We start from the raw sequence: 13,890 nt of genomic DNA, 5'->3' as shown, positions 1-13,890 counted from the left end.
TCCTTGAATGTTCAAGCTGATCCTTCTCGACACTCCCGGTCAGAATCAGATGGACAATGCAGTAACCAGTTACAATTTTCATCGATCTCTTCTGACGTACTCTGCGGAAAAGCTAGTACCGGTACGAGCGTACAGCTCAGCAAAAGCACGCTCCCAAGCTACGCTCTACCTGGTCCGTAGAAAAGTCAAACATGGAATCCCACTGGCCACTGGAAAGGAGAGGAGGCACGGGCACCCACTGACCCACCAGACCACCACCGGCGCACGCAGGGCACAGACCACAGAGCCCACAAAGCCAACCCGCACCCGCGCCGCCCGGTGGCCGCGAGCATATAAGCCCACAGAAAACAACAAATTAACCAGTCAGAAAAAAAAAACAACCAAAAAAGTTAGCCGAGCGGCCGCGAGCGAGCCCGACGCGCACAAGCGCACGCAGAGCCACCGCGCAGCGCAGCCGGAGCGAGCGGAGAGCATGGCGACGCCGATGGCCGGGGAGGGCCCGATCGCGGCGGCGATCCCGCGGTCCCCTCCGCAGCCGGCCGCGGGCGGCGGCGGCGGCGGCGGGTCGGCGGCCGAGGCGCCCGTGCTCATCTTCGTCTACTTCCACAAGGCGATCCGCGCGGAGCTGGAGCGGATGCACGCCGCGGCGGTGCGGCTCGCGACGACGGGGCCAGCTGCCGGGGCCGGGGGCGGGGGCGTGGCGGCGCTCGAGGCGCGCTGCCGCTTCCTCTTCGCCGTCTACAGGCACCACTGCCACGCCGAGGACGCGGTACGTGCGCTCCGTGTGCCCAGCTCGGCCGGGGATTCTCCTGTCTCTCGTCGCATTTCTGTTTCGCTGGTTTGGTACGGAGATCGTGGCGGCTACGAGTTACGAGCCTGCGGAATTGTGCTGGTTGGGAGGAGGGAGGGGAGGATCTCATAGTTGCGGAATTGACACAAGGGTTGGGAGGATTTGGCTTGGGCTCCGGTTGAATAGCGGTTGCACCGACATGATCTGGAAACGGGTGGAGCGCAGCCAGTTGGCTGTGATTTGGTTATTCTCAAGTGCGTAGTTTGAGATGCGTCTACGTGTACGGGCCATGTGACTGTAAACAATTAGCTGTTGTCTGACATCATGCGCGGGATTCTCATGCCACTGTGATGCGAACTTCCAGTTATGCGTTAAACTAATATGCCACCCTGGTAGCATCTGAGTATCTGACTATGTGGTTCCATCTTGGATTATATTTTTTTAAGTACTTGTTGGAGTAGCATAGCCAATGTGCCTTGTTTATACTGGAGTAGATTAAACGTGTTTTAATTTCATTCCCGTCAGAAGCTTGATACTTGGATTATAAGGGAATCCAGTCAGTGAATTGTTGCGAACAAATATGTTATTCGTGTTACAACTATTGTTCCTGTTTCATACGTCCATACTGGGAAATGCTAAGCCTTTTATATTCTGATAATCGTTCAAACGTGGACCTCACATATTTTCACTGTAGATTAATTTCTGTTTTTAGATCCAATAAGTCGGTTTATTTGAGGAGATTTATAGGGCAACAAGTCTATTGTGGTGCAAAGTGTTGACATAGTATTTGAGATATAAGATTCTTCTATTGGTAATTGCAGGTTATTTTTCCAGCACTTGATATTCGAGTGAAAAATGTCGCAGGGACATATTCTCTTGAACACAAAGGGGAAAATGATCTGTTTGAACATCTATTTGCTCTGCTGCAGCTAGATGTGCAGAGTGATGATGCTATTCGGAGGGAACTTGCATCTTGTACTGGAGCAATCCAAACGTCTCTAGCCCAACATATGTCCAAGGAAGAAGAACAGGTTTTTCTCTTGCCCTGCTTATAAGCTTATTATGTCATGCCTTCAGCCTTCTGTATAAATTTTGATTAAATACTGAAATAAAACTAGCAGGCCTTCAGTTTCTCCATTAAGAAGCTGCATGAGATGCGTTGACATGCTCTATAGTAGTCTAATAAGGAATAATTGTCAACCTTTTAGTTGCTCTTATCACATTTGTAACAGTATTGTTGTAATTGAACCACATGGTTGCCTACACGTTTTAGGAAAACATCTATAATTGTATAGTCTATTCCCGTATGTTGTTCTAAACATTTTACTGAGCAGCAGGTTAAACATGGTAAGGCACATTTAGTAACTTCACAGTTCGCATCCTAAGTAGTGCTAGTAGCTGAAACACTTCTCTAGAAATCACTGCTAAACAAGTTTAGCAGTCATATTGATTTACACCAAAGGGAAGCGTATCCTTGAACTCCTACAAATGCTATGTAACCTCTTTAGGTTGTGGTCATCTAATTTAAAGTGTATCTGAATTATGCAACTGTTCAGTATTCAGTGTCCTTTTGAATTCAGACCAGTTCTAGTATTGTCTTCTTCTTCCAGCATAGAGCATATAATGCTGTTGTCTAATCTTCTGAGAACTTTTCAGGTCTTCCCATTGCTCATCAAGAAGTTTTCACATGAAGAACAGGCTAATTTAGTTTGGCAGTTCTTATGCAGCATCCCTGTAAATATGATGGCAGACTTCCTTCCATGGATTTCTGCTTCTGTTTCGCCTGATGAGAATCAAGATATTTTTGACTGCCTACGTAAAATTGTTCCTGAAGAAAAACTCCTCCAAGAGGTCCTCATGATTATGACATCATGCATCTTAGCTTTCCATTTATAAAGCTATTGGTGTCCCTCACTTAATTTAGTTTTTTTTTTACTTTGTGAAGATTGTATTTGCATGGATTGGAGGAAACTCATTGAGAACAATAGCACAAGATTTCAGTGATCCTTATTTGAAAGGCAGTTTTACATGTGAGTATAGCTGTGATCAAACGGATAAACATGGATGCACACTTGAACACTCTAAAATTGGAAAGAGGAAGTCCACAGAATCTAGTGAGCTTGTCGTGCATCCAATTGATGAAATTCTGTATTGGCACAATGCTATTCGGAGAGAATTGAGTGATATAGCAGAAGAGGCGAAAAGGATCCAGCAGTCAGGAGACTTTTCTGATATAGGAGGCTTTAATATGAGGCTGCAATTTGTCGCAGATGTGTGCATTTTCCACAGGTATGATGCTTTGAATCAACTCATTTGAATCTTCTTTCACAACATGTTGCATCAAATTGGCAATGGATTAAATTTTATTTCTACTGTGTTAGACTTATTGATAGTTATCAGCTGCACATTATATTGCTTACATGTGATGCAACAACACATTGTTGCGCTCCAACACTTTAACCGCAACAGATGCCGCAGTGAAGCTGTGAGCATACTAGCCATATGCTAGAATATGTTCTTTATTTGCTTTGCTTATAGAGTAAATGTAATCTTTTTTTTGTCAAAGCACTTGAATTTTCAGATCCAACAATGTTTTTATTTTGTTCTCTCAAGTGAAATGTATTGCTTTTCTTTAGTTTCATCAGTTGCATTTTCGTTGGTCTGCAGTATTGCCGAGGATCAAGTTATATTCCCAGCAGTGGATAGTGAATTATCCTTTGCGCAGGAGCATGCTGAAGAGGAGCGGCGGTTTAATAAATTTAGGAGTTTAATTGAACAAATCCAAATTGCAGGAGCCAGATCAACTGTAGTGGATTTTTATTCTGAGTTATGTTCACAAGCTGACGAAATTATGCAGAAAATCGAGAGGCACTTCAGTGATGAGGAAACAAAGGTTAGTTTAGTATTAAAAAAGCGGACTGCTGTTCTATCAATCAGAATATTAACTCTACTTTCCCAACAGATTCTCAGCTCTTGTTTACCTTTGTTACCCAGGTACTTCCTAAAGCTAGGATAAATTTCTCTCCAGAGAAACAAAGGGAACTTTTATATAAGAGTCTATGTGTCATGCCACTAAAGCTACTGGAGCATGTTCTACCATGGTTTGTAGCGAAGCTGAATGATGCAGAAGCGGTGTCTTTTCTTCAGAATATGCGATTGGGAGGTACATGCATTTACCTTTTCTATTTCTCTCTTGAATAATATAACAATTTTGCACAACGTTTCCTAATTTTTAATTATTTACTGAATGCATCACAGCACCTTCCTCTGAAACTTCATTGGTCAACCTTCTCTCCGGCTGGGCATGCAAAGGTCGTTTGGAGGACACATCCAGTCCTGGAAAGTTCATATGCTTGGCATCAGGAACAGCAAGCTGTGCATTGGATGGAAATGATTCCAAAACATGCCAGTCATTCTGTCCATGTTATCCAAGTAACAATGGAGTTTTTTCTAGACCAGTAAAGCGAGCAAGTCATGGAGAATCTAGCACTAATATTAACAGAAGTCACTGCTCCCAAAGTGCTGGTACTCAAGCATCCCCGTCTAACAACAGAACCTGTTGCATTCCCAGGTTAAGAGTAGAAAGTAGCTACCTCGGTGTTAATTCATTTACCCCTGCAAAATCTTTTCGCTCTCTGCCGTACAATTATTCTGCACCTTCACTATATTCAAGCCTTTTTTCATGGGAGACAGACACAACCTTTTCTGGCCCGGATAATATTTGTAGGCCAATTGATACCATATTCAAATTTCATAAGGCAATTCGTAAGGATTTAGAATTCTTAGATGTGGAATCTGGAAAGCTTATTGACGGGAATGAATCTTGCCTCCGCCAATTCATCGGAAGGTTTCGTTTACTGTGGGGTCTATATAGAGCACACAGCAATGCTGAAGATGAGATTGTATTTCCTGCTCTTGAATCAAAGGAGACACTCCATAATGTCAGCCATTCATACACTCTTGATCACAAGCAGGAAGAAGAATTGTTCCAAGATATATCCACTGTCCTATCTGAACTTTCGCAACTACATGAAAGTTTGAGCCACCCCGTTGGTGTTGAAGCTGGAACAGATCATACTTCAAATAATGAGATTGATTGGGCTAGAAAGCGTAATGAACTTCTGACAAAGCTTCAAGGATTATGCAAGTCTATCCGGGTCACCTTGTCAAATCACGTTCACAGAGAAGAACTTGAGTTGTGGCCATTGTTTGATAAACATTTTTCTGTAGACGAGCAGGATAAGATCATTGGCCGTATAATTGGAACCACTGGTGCTGAGGTTCTGCAGTCAATGTTACCTTGGGTCACGTCAGCACTTAGTCTAGAGGAACAGAACAAGATGCTGGATACATGGAAGCAAGCAACCAAGAATACAATGTTCGACGAGTGGCTAAATGAATGGTGGAAGGGACCTTCAACTTCATCTGACCCATCAGATAATGCTTCCACTCCTTCAGAAGGTGTGTTCAGTTAGTTGTCCTCTCCTCCAGAATGATGGAAGGGACTTCTATGTCACTGAGATATTTTTTTTGGCCTTGTAGAAAGTCATTTTCAGGAGAATCTTGAACAGAATGACCAGATGTTTAGACCTGGTTGGAAGGACATCTTCCGAATGAACCAGAGTGAGCTCGAGGCTGAGATACGTAAGGTCTCTCGAGATTCTACTCTTGATCCAAGAAGGAAGGCCTATCTGCTCCAAAATCTCATGACCAGGTTTGTTTTTTAAAAATACAGTAAACAAGTTAAGTGATATTGCCCGTTATTCCCCCTTATAATACAGAAAATAAGTTTGTATGGCTGTATATATATACATATTTAAGTAATGTTTATATATTTCTAATTTTGTAATTTCAGCCGTTGGATAGCTGCTCAGCAGAAATCAGAACCAGATGCCGAAGAACATAACGGATGTACACGACTACCTGGTTGTCTTCCTTCATACCGAGACCCAGAGAAACAAATATTTGGTTGTGAGCATTACAAACGAAACTGCAAGCTTGTTGCTGCCTGCTGCAATAAGCTATTCACATGCAGATTCTGTCACGATAAAGTTAGTGACCATACAATGGACAGGTAACTTCACTACAACCACTCATTTTGTCTTCCACACTTTCCCCGCTGAGGGAGACTTATTTACTTAGAACTTAGAAATCTGTTACAAGGCAAAAAAAAACGTTATATACTTACCTTACTTTGTGGGGCTACTATTTGTAGGAAAGCAGTGGTGGAGATGATGTGCATGCTATGTCTGAATGTTCAACCAGTTGGTCCAAATTGCCAAACCCCTTCTTGCAATGGACTGTCCATGGCAAAGTATTATTGTAGCATATGCAAGTTTTTTGACGATGAAAGGTAATAAATACTGTGCAGATCTGCATTTTAGCTCCTTCTGCAGTATTCAGTCCTTGCCTTTGTAGGTTGGGTACATTTCTCACATAAATGCATTGGTGGCTCAGTTTTCACCGTTATCTTTTGGAACGATGTTGATTTTATTTCTTGATGCCAAATATATGGGTGCTTATTCTATTATCCTCCTATTGTTGTATTCTACTTATGAACAATAAAATTACCCTGTGCTATTTTCTTAGTTCTAGGCTTCAAGGCACTAAATAGTAAGATGTTAGAGTGCCTATTGTATTGTGTGCAACATTCAGTTTATTTATTTTTTTGCATCATTACATGAAGATTCTTGGTTGATGTGGTTCATCTTTGTGACATTAAGACACTCCTAATTCTGGGCTGCTTCGCAGGAGCATCTACCATTGTCCGTTTTGCAACTTGTGTCGCCTTGGGAATGGCTTGGGCACTGATTTCTTTCATTGCATGAAGTGCAATTGTTGCCTTGGGATAAAGATGTTAGAACACAAGTGCCGAGAAAAGATGCTAGAGATGAACTGTCCAATCTGCTGTGACTTTCTATTTACATCAAGTGCACCAGTTAAAGGTCTTCCTTGTGGCCATTTCATGCATTCAGCTTGCTTTCAGGTATGATGATCTAGTAGTATTTTCATTTACTACTATGGCTGGAGCAAGTGCTGTTCTCATATATTCAATTTCAGGCATATACTTGTACCCACTACACTTGTCCAATCTGCTGCAAATCCTTGGGAGATATGACGGTAAACTACACCACTTAAGCTGAAAGAGTATTTTGCGTTTGCCACTTGATTTGCTCTGCCACTGATAGTCCATAGGAATACTATTCTTGTGCTGCTTGAATTGTGTTCCGTTTTTAAAATAAATACATAAATATACCAAGAAACAGACTTTGATCTATTACAAGCTGGTCGTGCTATGCTCTCCAAGTTGCACGTAGCTAAGCAGAAAGCGCTGCTTCATTTTTTCTTTTTTCTGAGAAAGAGAAAGCAGTGTTTCTTATTTGGACTCGTAGTAGCAGCAGCAAGCCTGCTTAGACAGCCTTGGAGGCTTCCTTTGGACCCCTTCTAGTAGTAAATTCCTTGGTGCTTTCTCTTGGCATCTCCGGCTGAATGTTTTCGAACTTCTAGAGTGGTGTACTGGTGTATCAGTATTGTTTTTGGACGTCTTATTCTGCTCACATACCTTGACGATTTACGTCCTACAGCCGTTCCCCGATTTCTCCATTCCGTTAAGATGGTAGCTAATGCTTTCGTTTCTGAAGGTGTATTTTGGCATGCTTGATGGTTTGCTGGCTGCAGAGCAGCTTCCTGAGGAATATCAGGACCGGTGTCAGGCAAGCTATTTCTCCTATTCCCGGCTTCATTCTTTCACATGTCTCATCTCATGTGTGTTTATTTGCCATTTCGTTGCGTGACTGTCCCAGGATATACTATGTAATGACTGTGAGAGGAAAGGCAGATCGCGGTTCCATTGGCTCTACCACAAATGTGGCTTCTGTGGTTCGTACAACACCAGGGTCATCAAGACCGACACGGTAGAGTGTTCTACATCAAACTAACCAGGCGAGACTTTCCGCCCTGCAAGTTTCGCATTTTGTAATTTCTTTTCTGCGATTCATTTGTACATATATATATCTACGGGCGAGAAACCCCTTGTTGCTTGTAGCTGTAATAACTTAGGGCATGTTTGGGAGCACTTCACTCAAAAAAACAAGCTCCACTCCACCGGCTCCACCTTTTAGCAGGTCCACTCTATCTTTTCTACGAAAACTTGGAGCTGACATACGTGTTTGGGAGATTGTGGAGCTCCAGCTCCAGAAATATGAGAATTTGGTGGGAATAGTCTATTTTGCCCATGGTGGTTGGACGAAGGGTTGGTTTATTTTTTTCCGCTGCTACAATGCACTACAGTACCCGCACACTGTTCATTCAAAAAAACTAGCCCAATAATGTTCCAATGTCATTGTTCAACCAAATAATATTAAAGATCGCAATAATTATGGTACAAAATCAATATTTTCATTGCACGTACGTGTTTGGGATTATTGGAAGAACAAGTGCCATTTGAATTTGACATGATTTTGTCAATAATGCATTAAACATTTCATCTCCATGCTATGGGAAATCTCTCAATCTGTTCTAGTTCTATGAATAGAAAGATCATGACATCCAGTGAGTTTGATAAAGGGAAACAGGGGGGAAGCAGGGGGCGGCAGCGCGGGGGGGGGGGGGGGGGGAGCAGTGGGAGGGGCGGCGGCGCGGGGGGCGCGCAGGGTGAGGGAGCAGGGGGCGGCGGGAGGGGAGGGGCAGGAGGCGACGGGATGAGGAAAGGAGCAGGAGATGGATCGAACCGTTACGTTGTAACCAGTGGTATGGTGGGTAATTACCTCACAACTCCATGAATTGGTACGAAACTAATGTTTTTGGAGCACCTCTTGAGGTTCTCCACCAAAAACGTGGATCCGACCCTCAACTCCACTTTTTTTTGGAGCTGGAGTTAGCGAAGCTGTATATATTTGGATAGTAATTTTGTAGAGTTGGTGGAGTGGAGCAATTTTTTATGGAGTAGAGCATTCGTTTTCGTTTCATAGCCGGAGTGGCATGGGTCTTTGATGGATGGGTTGCAGCGTACGCACCGCTCTGGCACGCCTCGATAGGTTCCAGTCCTCCGGTGCGGATTGGCGTCGGTCGTTTCTACCTGTGCAGTTGCCACGAGTACGAGACGACCGAAACCGAATCTGCCCAGCCGGCCTTGAATGTTGAACCTTGAGTCCTTGACACACGTGCCTGACGCGTGCAAGGCCGCGGTCCATGGCCCGTGCGTGAGACCCACGCGGTCCAGGACCAGGAATACGACGCGGCCAGCTCATTGATTGTTCTTCCCCTTCCCGAGCGAGGCGCGCCGCGCCCTGAATTCCTTGTCTTGATCACTAGCACGCGGCACCGCAGGCGCACGGCGCGGAGCGCGCTGCGGGCGCGTCTTGATTCATTATTCTCAACCGATCAGACAAGGCCCAACCTCCTTCCCTGTGGCTGTACAAGGCGGAGCGGGAGCGGTGCGGCTCGGTTCTCCTCGCCTCTCGCCCCTGTGACATTACTGAGCTTGAGCATGGCTGCGAGTTAGCACGCAGTCACGCACACGGCATGCTAACGATATGCAAGTTGCCCTGACAGGTCTTGCCGACTGGCCGGCTTTGCCAACGTCGACACAGCACGGGAGGGAGAAACAGGCCAAGTGTTAACAACACAGCAAACTAGAACTAAGGAATCATCAATCATTACTATGAAGTCACCAACGCCTGAACAAGTCAAGCCCGATCTCGTCCACAAGCTCCTGGACCAGATCCTGCTCGATCTGGGCTCCGATCTGAAACGCTTCCGGCATGGAATTCATGCCAGCTTCAACCGCGTTCTCCACTTCACTCACAGCCAGTTCGTCCAAACCCCTCCCAGCCATGTCGCTGAACCTGGCGATCTCCTTCCCGACCTCCGCAGCCAGCCTATCCTCGGTGCAGACCAGACCCTGCTTCGTGAACGACCTGTAGCCCGAGTCGCAGAGATGGGTGCACATCGAGTCCAAGCAGTCCCAGACGAGATCGAGCGCGAGGTTCCTTAGCGAGCTCGCTTCCTTGGCCGCCTTGGTGGTGGTGTTGAGATCCTGCTTGGAGCCTGGAGCCAAGGTGAACAGAGTGGACTCGATTGTCCGGAGGAGGAATGTCTTGGACGGCTCCTTCAATTTGTGTCGAGTAGAAGAGCGGACGTTAGTTAGCAGCAGCTCGACGGTTGTTGTAACCTCTTCAGGGTGTTTCAGCTTGCTGTCTTGGAATGCCGGCTCAAACGGTCGAGTATCATGCTGGCCAACATTAGGTTCAGAAGACCTGGAGTTTATCTCGACAGTTACATCTTGCATGCGAGCAGCTGGCGTACATGTCTCCATCGGATGGCAGTCAGTGAAGGAGGCTTCTGTTGGTTACAGTTGACGACAAGAAACAGTCACAACACAGCTCGAATTACCAGGATGTTGCATGCTATAACATAATAACGTTGCAAACTTTTTTGGCAATGCACTAAAATGGTTTTTTGCTTACCTGCAGTATTGAGTGGAATACCAGGAATGAAGGCGTCATCTGCACATGTAGATTGCAGAATAAATGTAGGGCTTTTCTTATTGCTGCCTCTGGAAATAGATGGAGATGGACTGCAACCTTTTGCATCAGCCTGCAGATAGTAGCGAGCAAAGAATTTTCTGTCAGACTAAATTAAAAGTGCTGTTTTCATGAGAATTGTCTCTGTGTTATGCAATGGTTGAGAACAAGAAGGATCAAAATGACTGACCTCATGCTTCTTATAAGTTTCACACAACTGGACACGTTTAGAACTGTCTCCGAAGCTGTAAGTCACGGTATCCACTGCGTTGCGCTGCCATAGCAGTGCATCACTCAAAGAATCTTCTGTAACAGGTACAGCCCACTTCTTTTCAAATAAAGAAGATGCTGCTCTACCATCAGGAGTATCTCTATTTTTCAACTCATCTTTGTTAAAGAAAACTGATTCTGTGGTCTCCGGACTTGATATGCCTTGTAATACTTCCCTGGAAACTAATCCTCTTTGAGTAGATGTACTTTGCCAGTCTCTACTAGAGTGTTTCTTAGGGCAAGCACTGACTGGAGATCCCTGAACAGCAGTACCCGTTCTTGTAGCATTATCACCACACAAAGAAGTGGCATCAACTTTCACTGGTGAACTGGAATTGGAAGAAATAATGCCTGATTTCTTGTTAACCCTTGAAACGTTGCATGATTCTGACTGTCTCTGGAAATCACTCCTTGCACGGTTTTGACTGGCAGACTTCGGGTTCTCACTGACCAATCCTGCTCCTTTTGCAATTATCATGCCTTTCTCCATAGCTTTTGGAGTTACAGTCTTTAGCTTCAGTTTGTTAGAGGTATCACTATGCAGGCTGCTGCTTTGACGACCTTTTGTGGTCATGTTCTTGTTCTCTGAATTAATATGTGACTCACCAAATCTATCCAACTCCTTTCTTTTTGACCTCAAAGATTTACTGCCAGTCATCTTTTTGTTCAGAGAAACAAAGTCCTGAGCTGTGTTTGTCGCATTTCGCTCCCCACTTCTATGTTTATTCCTTTGGACCATAGATCCTGGATCTGCCTCTCTACATGCTGCAGGTAGTGTATTCTGCTTCAGGTTGTTTTGTTTAAGAGGGCCATGACGAGCGCTCTCCCGGGATATGTTCCTAGGCTGATTTCTTCGGGCATCTCTATTTGTGACAGCAACACAATTGGAGGTCCTCTTAGCACTGTCCTCAAAAACAGGGTTCTCGCTCGAGCTAATGAGCAAGTACTTACCATTTCCTTCAGGTTGAATTTGACACGGTACATTCTGGTCTGACCTCCTAAACAGAAAACTCTTTCTGCTAGTATCCTCTTCGATCCACTTATTAGAAGTCGAGTTGTGCAGAGATGTAGCTCCCATGTTGTGAGCACCTAATCTTTGTGCATCTCCATCAGACATATCCCTTAAGAATTGATCAGACAAATTTTGCAAGACAGCAGCAGCACCAGGCTCACCATCATCATTGCTGCATGGATACTCCAAATATGCATGTGGCCGTGAAAGACGTCGAGTCCTTGACTGCAACCCAGTTTCCAGAACCTTGACTGCTGCTTCAATCAGCCGAGCCTTGTTCCTGCTGGACATCGACCTTGGGCTCTTAATAGGTTTGGCCACCTTGTGTGCATGCCTCCGTGGCCACAATGGCCGTGTATCTGGAGCATTGAACTGACTTCCATTGTCCTGCCGCCGATCATCCAAGACCTGCCCTGTCTTCTGTTGCTTCTGAGGCGATGTGTACATGCTCCGAGATGTACCGGACCAATCTTGAGGGCCTGAATTCCAGTGGTCACCGAGCTCGGTGGAGTCTGTGGCTTTGGTCGGCCTTGGATGGTTCACAGCCGGCATCGAGCTGAGACCCATCAGCCGGGCTACCACTCCTGGAGCACACATTTCATTCTCACCGCAGTTTCTGTCTTGGCCAGGCTGTGGGTAGTGACTGGTGCCATTGCTTTCAATTTTGCTTCTTGAGTAATCCGCAGAATCAAGCTAGAGGAGAAGAACATGAATGAGATAGAACTATTGGAAAAACAAATAAACAATGCCTTGGAAGAAGGGAAATTATCTTTTCAGGCATAATTTTTTGCTGGAAGCAAAGGGCCCAGAATTTCAGAGTCAGTTCATTACAATTTCAGAACTAGAACTCCAAAGCAAAGTTGTAGTTTCATCCCCCCAAAAATATCTGATGAAGAAAACGAAAGAGGAAATTTTGCGCTGTACCAAAAGGGGCCTCATCTTGGCCGCCGCCGTCTTCTCGCCGCCGCCCGCCGGTCTCCCGGGCGAGAACTTCTGTGCGCGCACTGAAACACCGACACACAAAAGCTGACGAACAGCGGCAGATTCGCACGGCGGAGGGGGGGGAAGGATGATTTGCGCGCAGCAAGGACAATGCAGTTTCGTTGCAATCTTACCTGAGGGGAGCAGCTTGCTCTTCTTTGAGGACGAGGAGAAGAGCTTCCTCCTGGCGAACATCTGGAACAGCGCCGCCACGCACGACGGCGCCGGCTTCTGCCGCTCGGCGATCGCCAGGCTGCTGCCGCCGGCGCTGGGCGCGGAGGCGCCGGCGCTGCCGCTCTTCATGTCTCCACGCCCGCAAGAAGAATTCAAACTCAATTCTCCTCTCGCCTTGTACCGGAATGCATGTCCTCCCTTTGAATCTCGGATGCCTCCTCACTTCCGCGCATACTTACAAAGCCCAAAATAAATGCAAGAAACAGAAAAATGGGGCGGGGGGGGGGGGGGTGTGGTCTTGAATCAGTGGCTGCGATTTTCTCTCTCCTAAAGTATAACTGCTACCTCCAATTCTTCTTGACTTGCTGAATCTTGACGGGATCACTAAATGCCTAAAAGATCATGCCTTGGTCACATCCCATGAACAAACATGGACAAATGCTAGAGAACAAAATAGAAAGAAAGCCATAGGTGGAACTCTTGCTCAGATATGACTACTGAACTGTAATTCCTCTCCCTGTCCTGGGAACCCTTTCTAAACCAAGTCCTATATCAAACAAAATAAAAAATGGTGTAGTGATCCAGAGCAAGAGGGCAGATGATCCAAGTGTTGGAACCAGGCGACCGGAGAACACAGAGGAGAGAGAGAGAGAGAGAGAGAGAGAGAGAGAGGAGGAGGACCGCCAGGAGGGGACTTGTGGGGGCGCTCTGCAGGCTTCTCTTGGCACTGTTGGCTGTTGCAGATAGGAAGCGACGTCTCATGACTGTTCTTGTTTGTTTCTTTGCATGTGGCTCGGCTTGCGTGATCTTTCTGCGCTGACATCTCTGGGGTTTTGTTCGTTTTCCTGGCACGTGGACTGGTCTAAGCTCTAAAGTCTAATCCTGATCCAAACTTCAAAGCTGTTACTGTGCTCCGTAATGCAGCTTCAGAAGTAAAAATCTACGGTTCCTATGGCTCCAACGGAGAGTTGAGTGCAATACAAGGCAAGGCGGGACAGGAAAAGTGAAACGTTGCTTGTAATGCTAGACAGCATCAATAACGGAACGTAGCGATGGTAACAATCTACTCGCACAGCCTAGCTAAGCTGCTGCTATCTGTATCATTACAGGGCGATTAGAGTGACTGTGCTCAGATGCCC

The 13,890-nt window shown here is 45.6% G+C and overlaps 2 protein-coding genes across 4 annotated transcripts; one reads left to right on the top strand and one right to left on the bottom strand.

Annotated features, from left to right (window-relative positions):
* Window positions 1-358: 358 nt before the first annotated feature.
* LOC112887835 (zinc finger protein BRUTUS-like) lies at window positions 359-10,452 on the top strand. Of its 3 annotated transcripts, XM_025954106.1 has the most exons (15): window positions 473-769; window positions 1,612-1,821; window positions 2,447-2,641; window positions 2,736-3,079; window positions 3,458-3,683; window positions 3,785-3,953; window positions 4,049-5,251; window positions 5,333-5,504; window positions 5,646-5,864; window positions 6,006-6,143; window positions 6,542-6,776; window positions 6,851-6,910; window positions 7,432-7,503; window positions 7,594-7,732; window positions 10,264-10,452. In XM_025954106.1, the coding sequence occupies exons 1-14, from the start codon at window positions 473-475 to the stop codon at window positions 7,726-7,728; spliced, it is 3,675 nt and encodes a 1,224-aa protein (XP_025809891.1). In that variant the 3' UTR covers window positions 7,729-7,732; window positions 10,264-10,452. The 3 variants fall into 3 exon arrangements, with proteins under 3 accessions (XP_025809889.1, XP_025809891.1, XP_025809892.1); XM_025954104.1 differs by lacking the exon at window positions 10,264-10,452 and having other exon boundaries at window positions 359-769; window positions 7,594-8,022; XM_025954107.1 differs by lacking the exon at window positions 10,264-10,452 and having other exon boundaries at window positions 673-769; window positions 1,655-1,821; window positions 7,594-8,022.
* LOC112887836 lies at window positions 9,425-13,717 on the bottom strand. Its single transcript, XM_025954108.1, has 5 exons — window positions 12,712-13,717; window positions 12,521-12,600; window positions 10,505-12,289; window positions 10,258-10,387; window positions 9,425-10,132 (listed from the first exon to the last, which is right to left on the bottom strand). The coding sequence occupies exons 1-5, from the start codon at window positions 12,878-12,880 to the stop codon at window positions 9,459-9,461; spliced, it is 2,838 nt and encodes a 945-aa protein (XP_025809893.1). The 5' UTR covers window positions 12,881-13,717; the 3' UTR covers window positions 9,425-9,458.
* Between the last annotated feature and the right edge of the window lie 173 nt (window positions 13,718-13,890).

Source organism: Panicum hallii, chromosome 3 (genome assembly GCF_002211085.1).
Source record: "Panicum hallii strain FIL2 chromosome 3, PHallii_v3.1, whole genome shotgun sequence".
Classification (NCBI taxonomy): domain Eukaryota; kingdom Viridiplantae; phylum Streptophyta; class Magnoliopsida; order Poales; family Poaceae; genus Panicum; species Panicum hallii.
This window is presented reverse-complemented; position numbering and strand designations above follow the sequence as displayed.

What these genes read in the sequence shown, in the direction of transcription:
- LOC112887835 (XM_025954106.1), top strand. Translation starts at nt 473, where the DNA reads ATGGCGACGCCGATGGCCGGGGAGGGCCCGATCGCGGCGGCGATCCCG. An exon ending in ACTGCCACGCCGAGGACGCG is followed by an intron (nt 770 to 1,611) that starts GTACGTGCGCTC and finishes TGGTAATTGCAG; the next exon opens with GTTATTTTTCCAGCACTTGA. An exon ending in AGTGACCATACAATGGACAG is followed by an intron (nt 5,865 to 6,005) that starts GTAACTTCACTA and finishes TACTATTTGTAG; the next exon opens with GAAAGCAGTGGTGGAGATGA.
- LOC112887836 (XM_025954108.1), bottom strand. Translation starts at nt 12,880, where the DNA reads ATGAAGAGCGGCAGCGCCGGCGCCTCCGCGCCCAGCGCCGGCGGCAGC. An exon ending in GAGCAAGCTGCTCCCCTCAG is followed by an intron (nt 12,601 to 12,711) that starts GTAAGATTGCAA and finishes TCGGTGTTTCAG; the next exon opens with TGCGCGCACAGAAGTTCTCG. An exon ending in TATTCCACTCAATACTGCAG is followed by an intron (nt 10,133 to 10,257) that starts GTAAGCAAAAAA and finishes TGTAACCAACAG; the next exon opens with AAGCCTCCTTCACTGACTGC.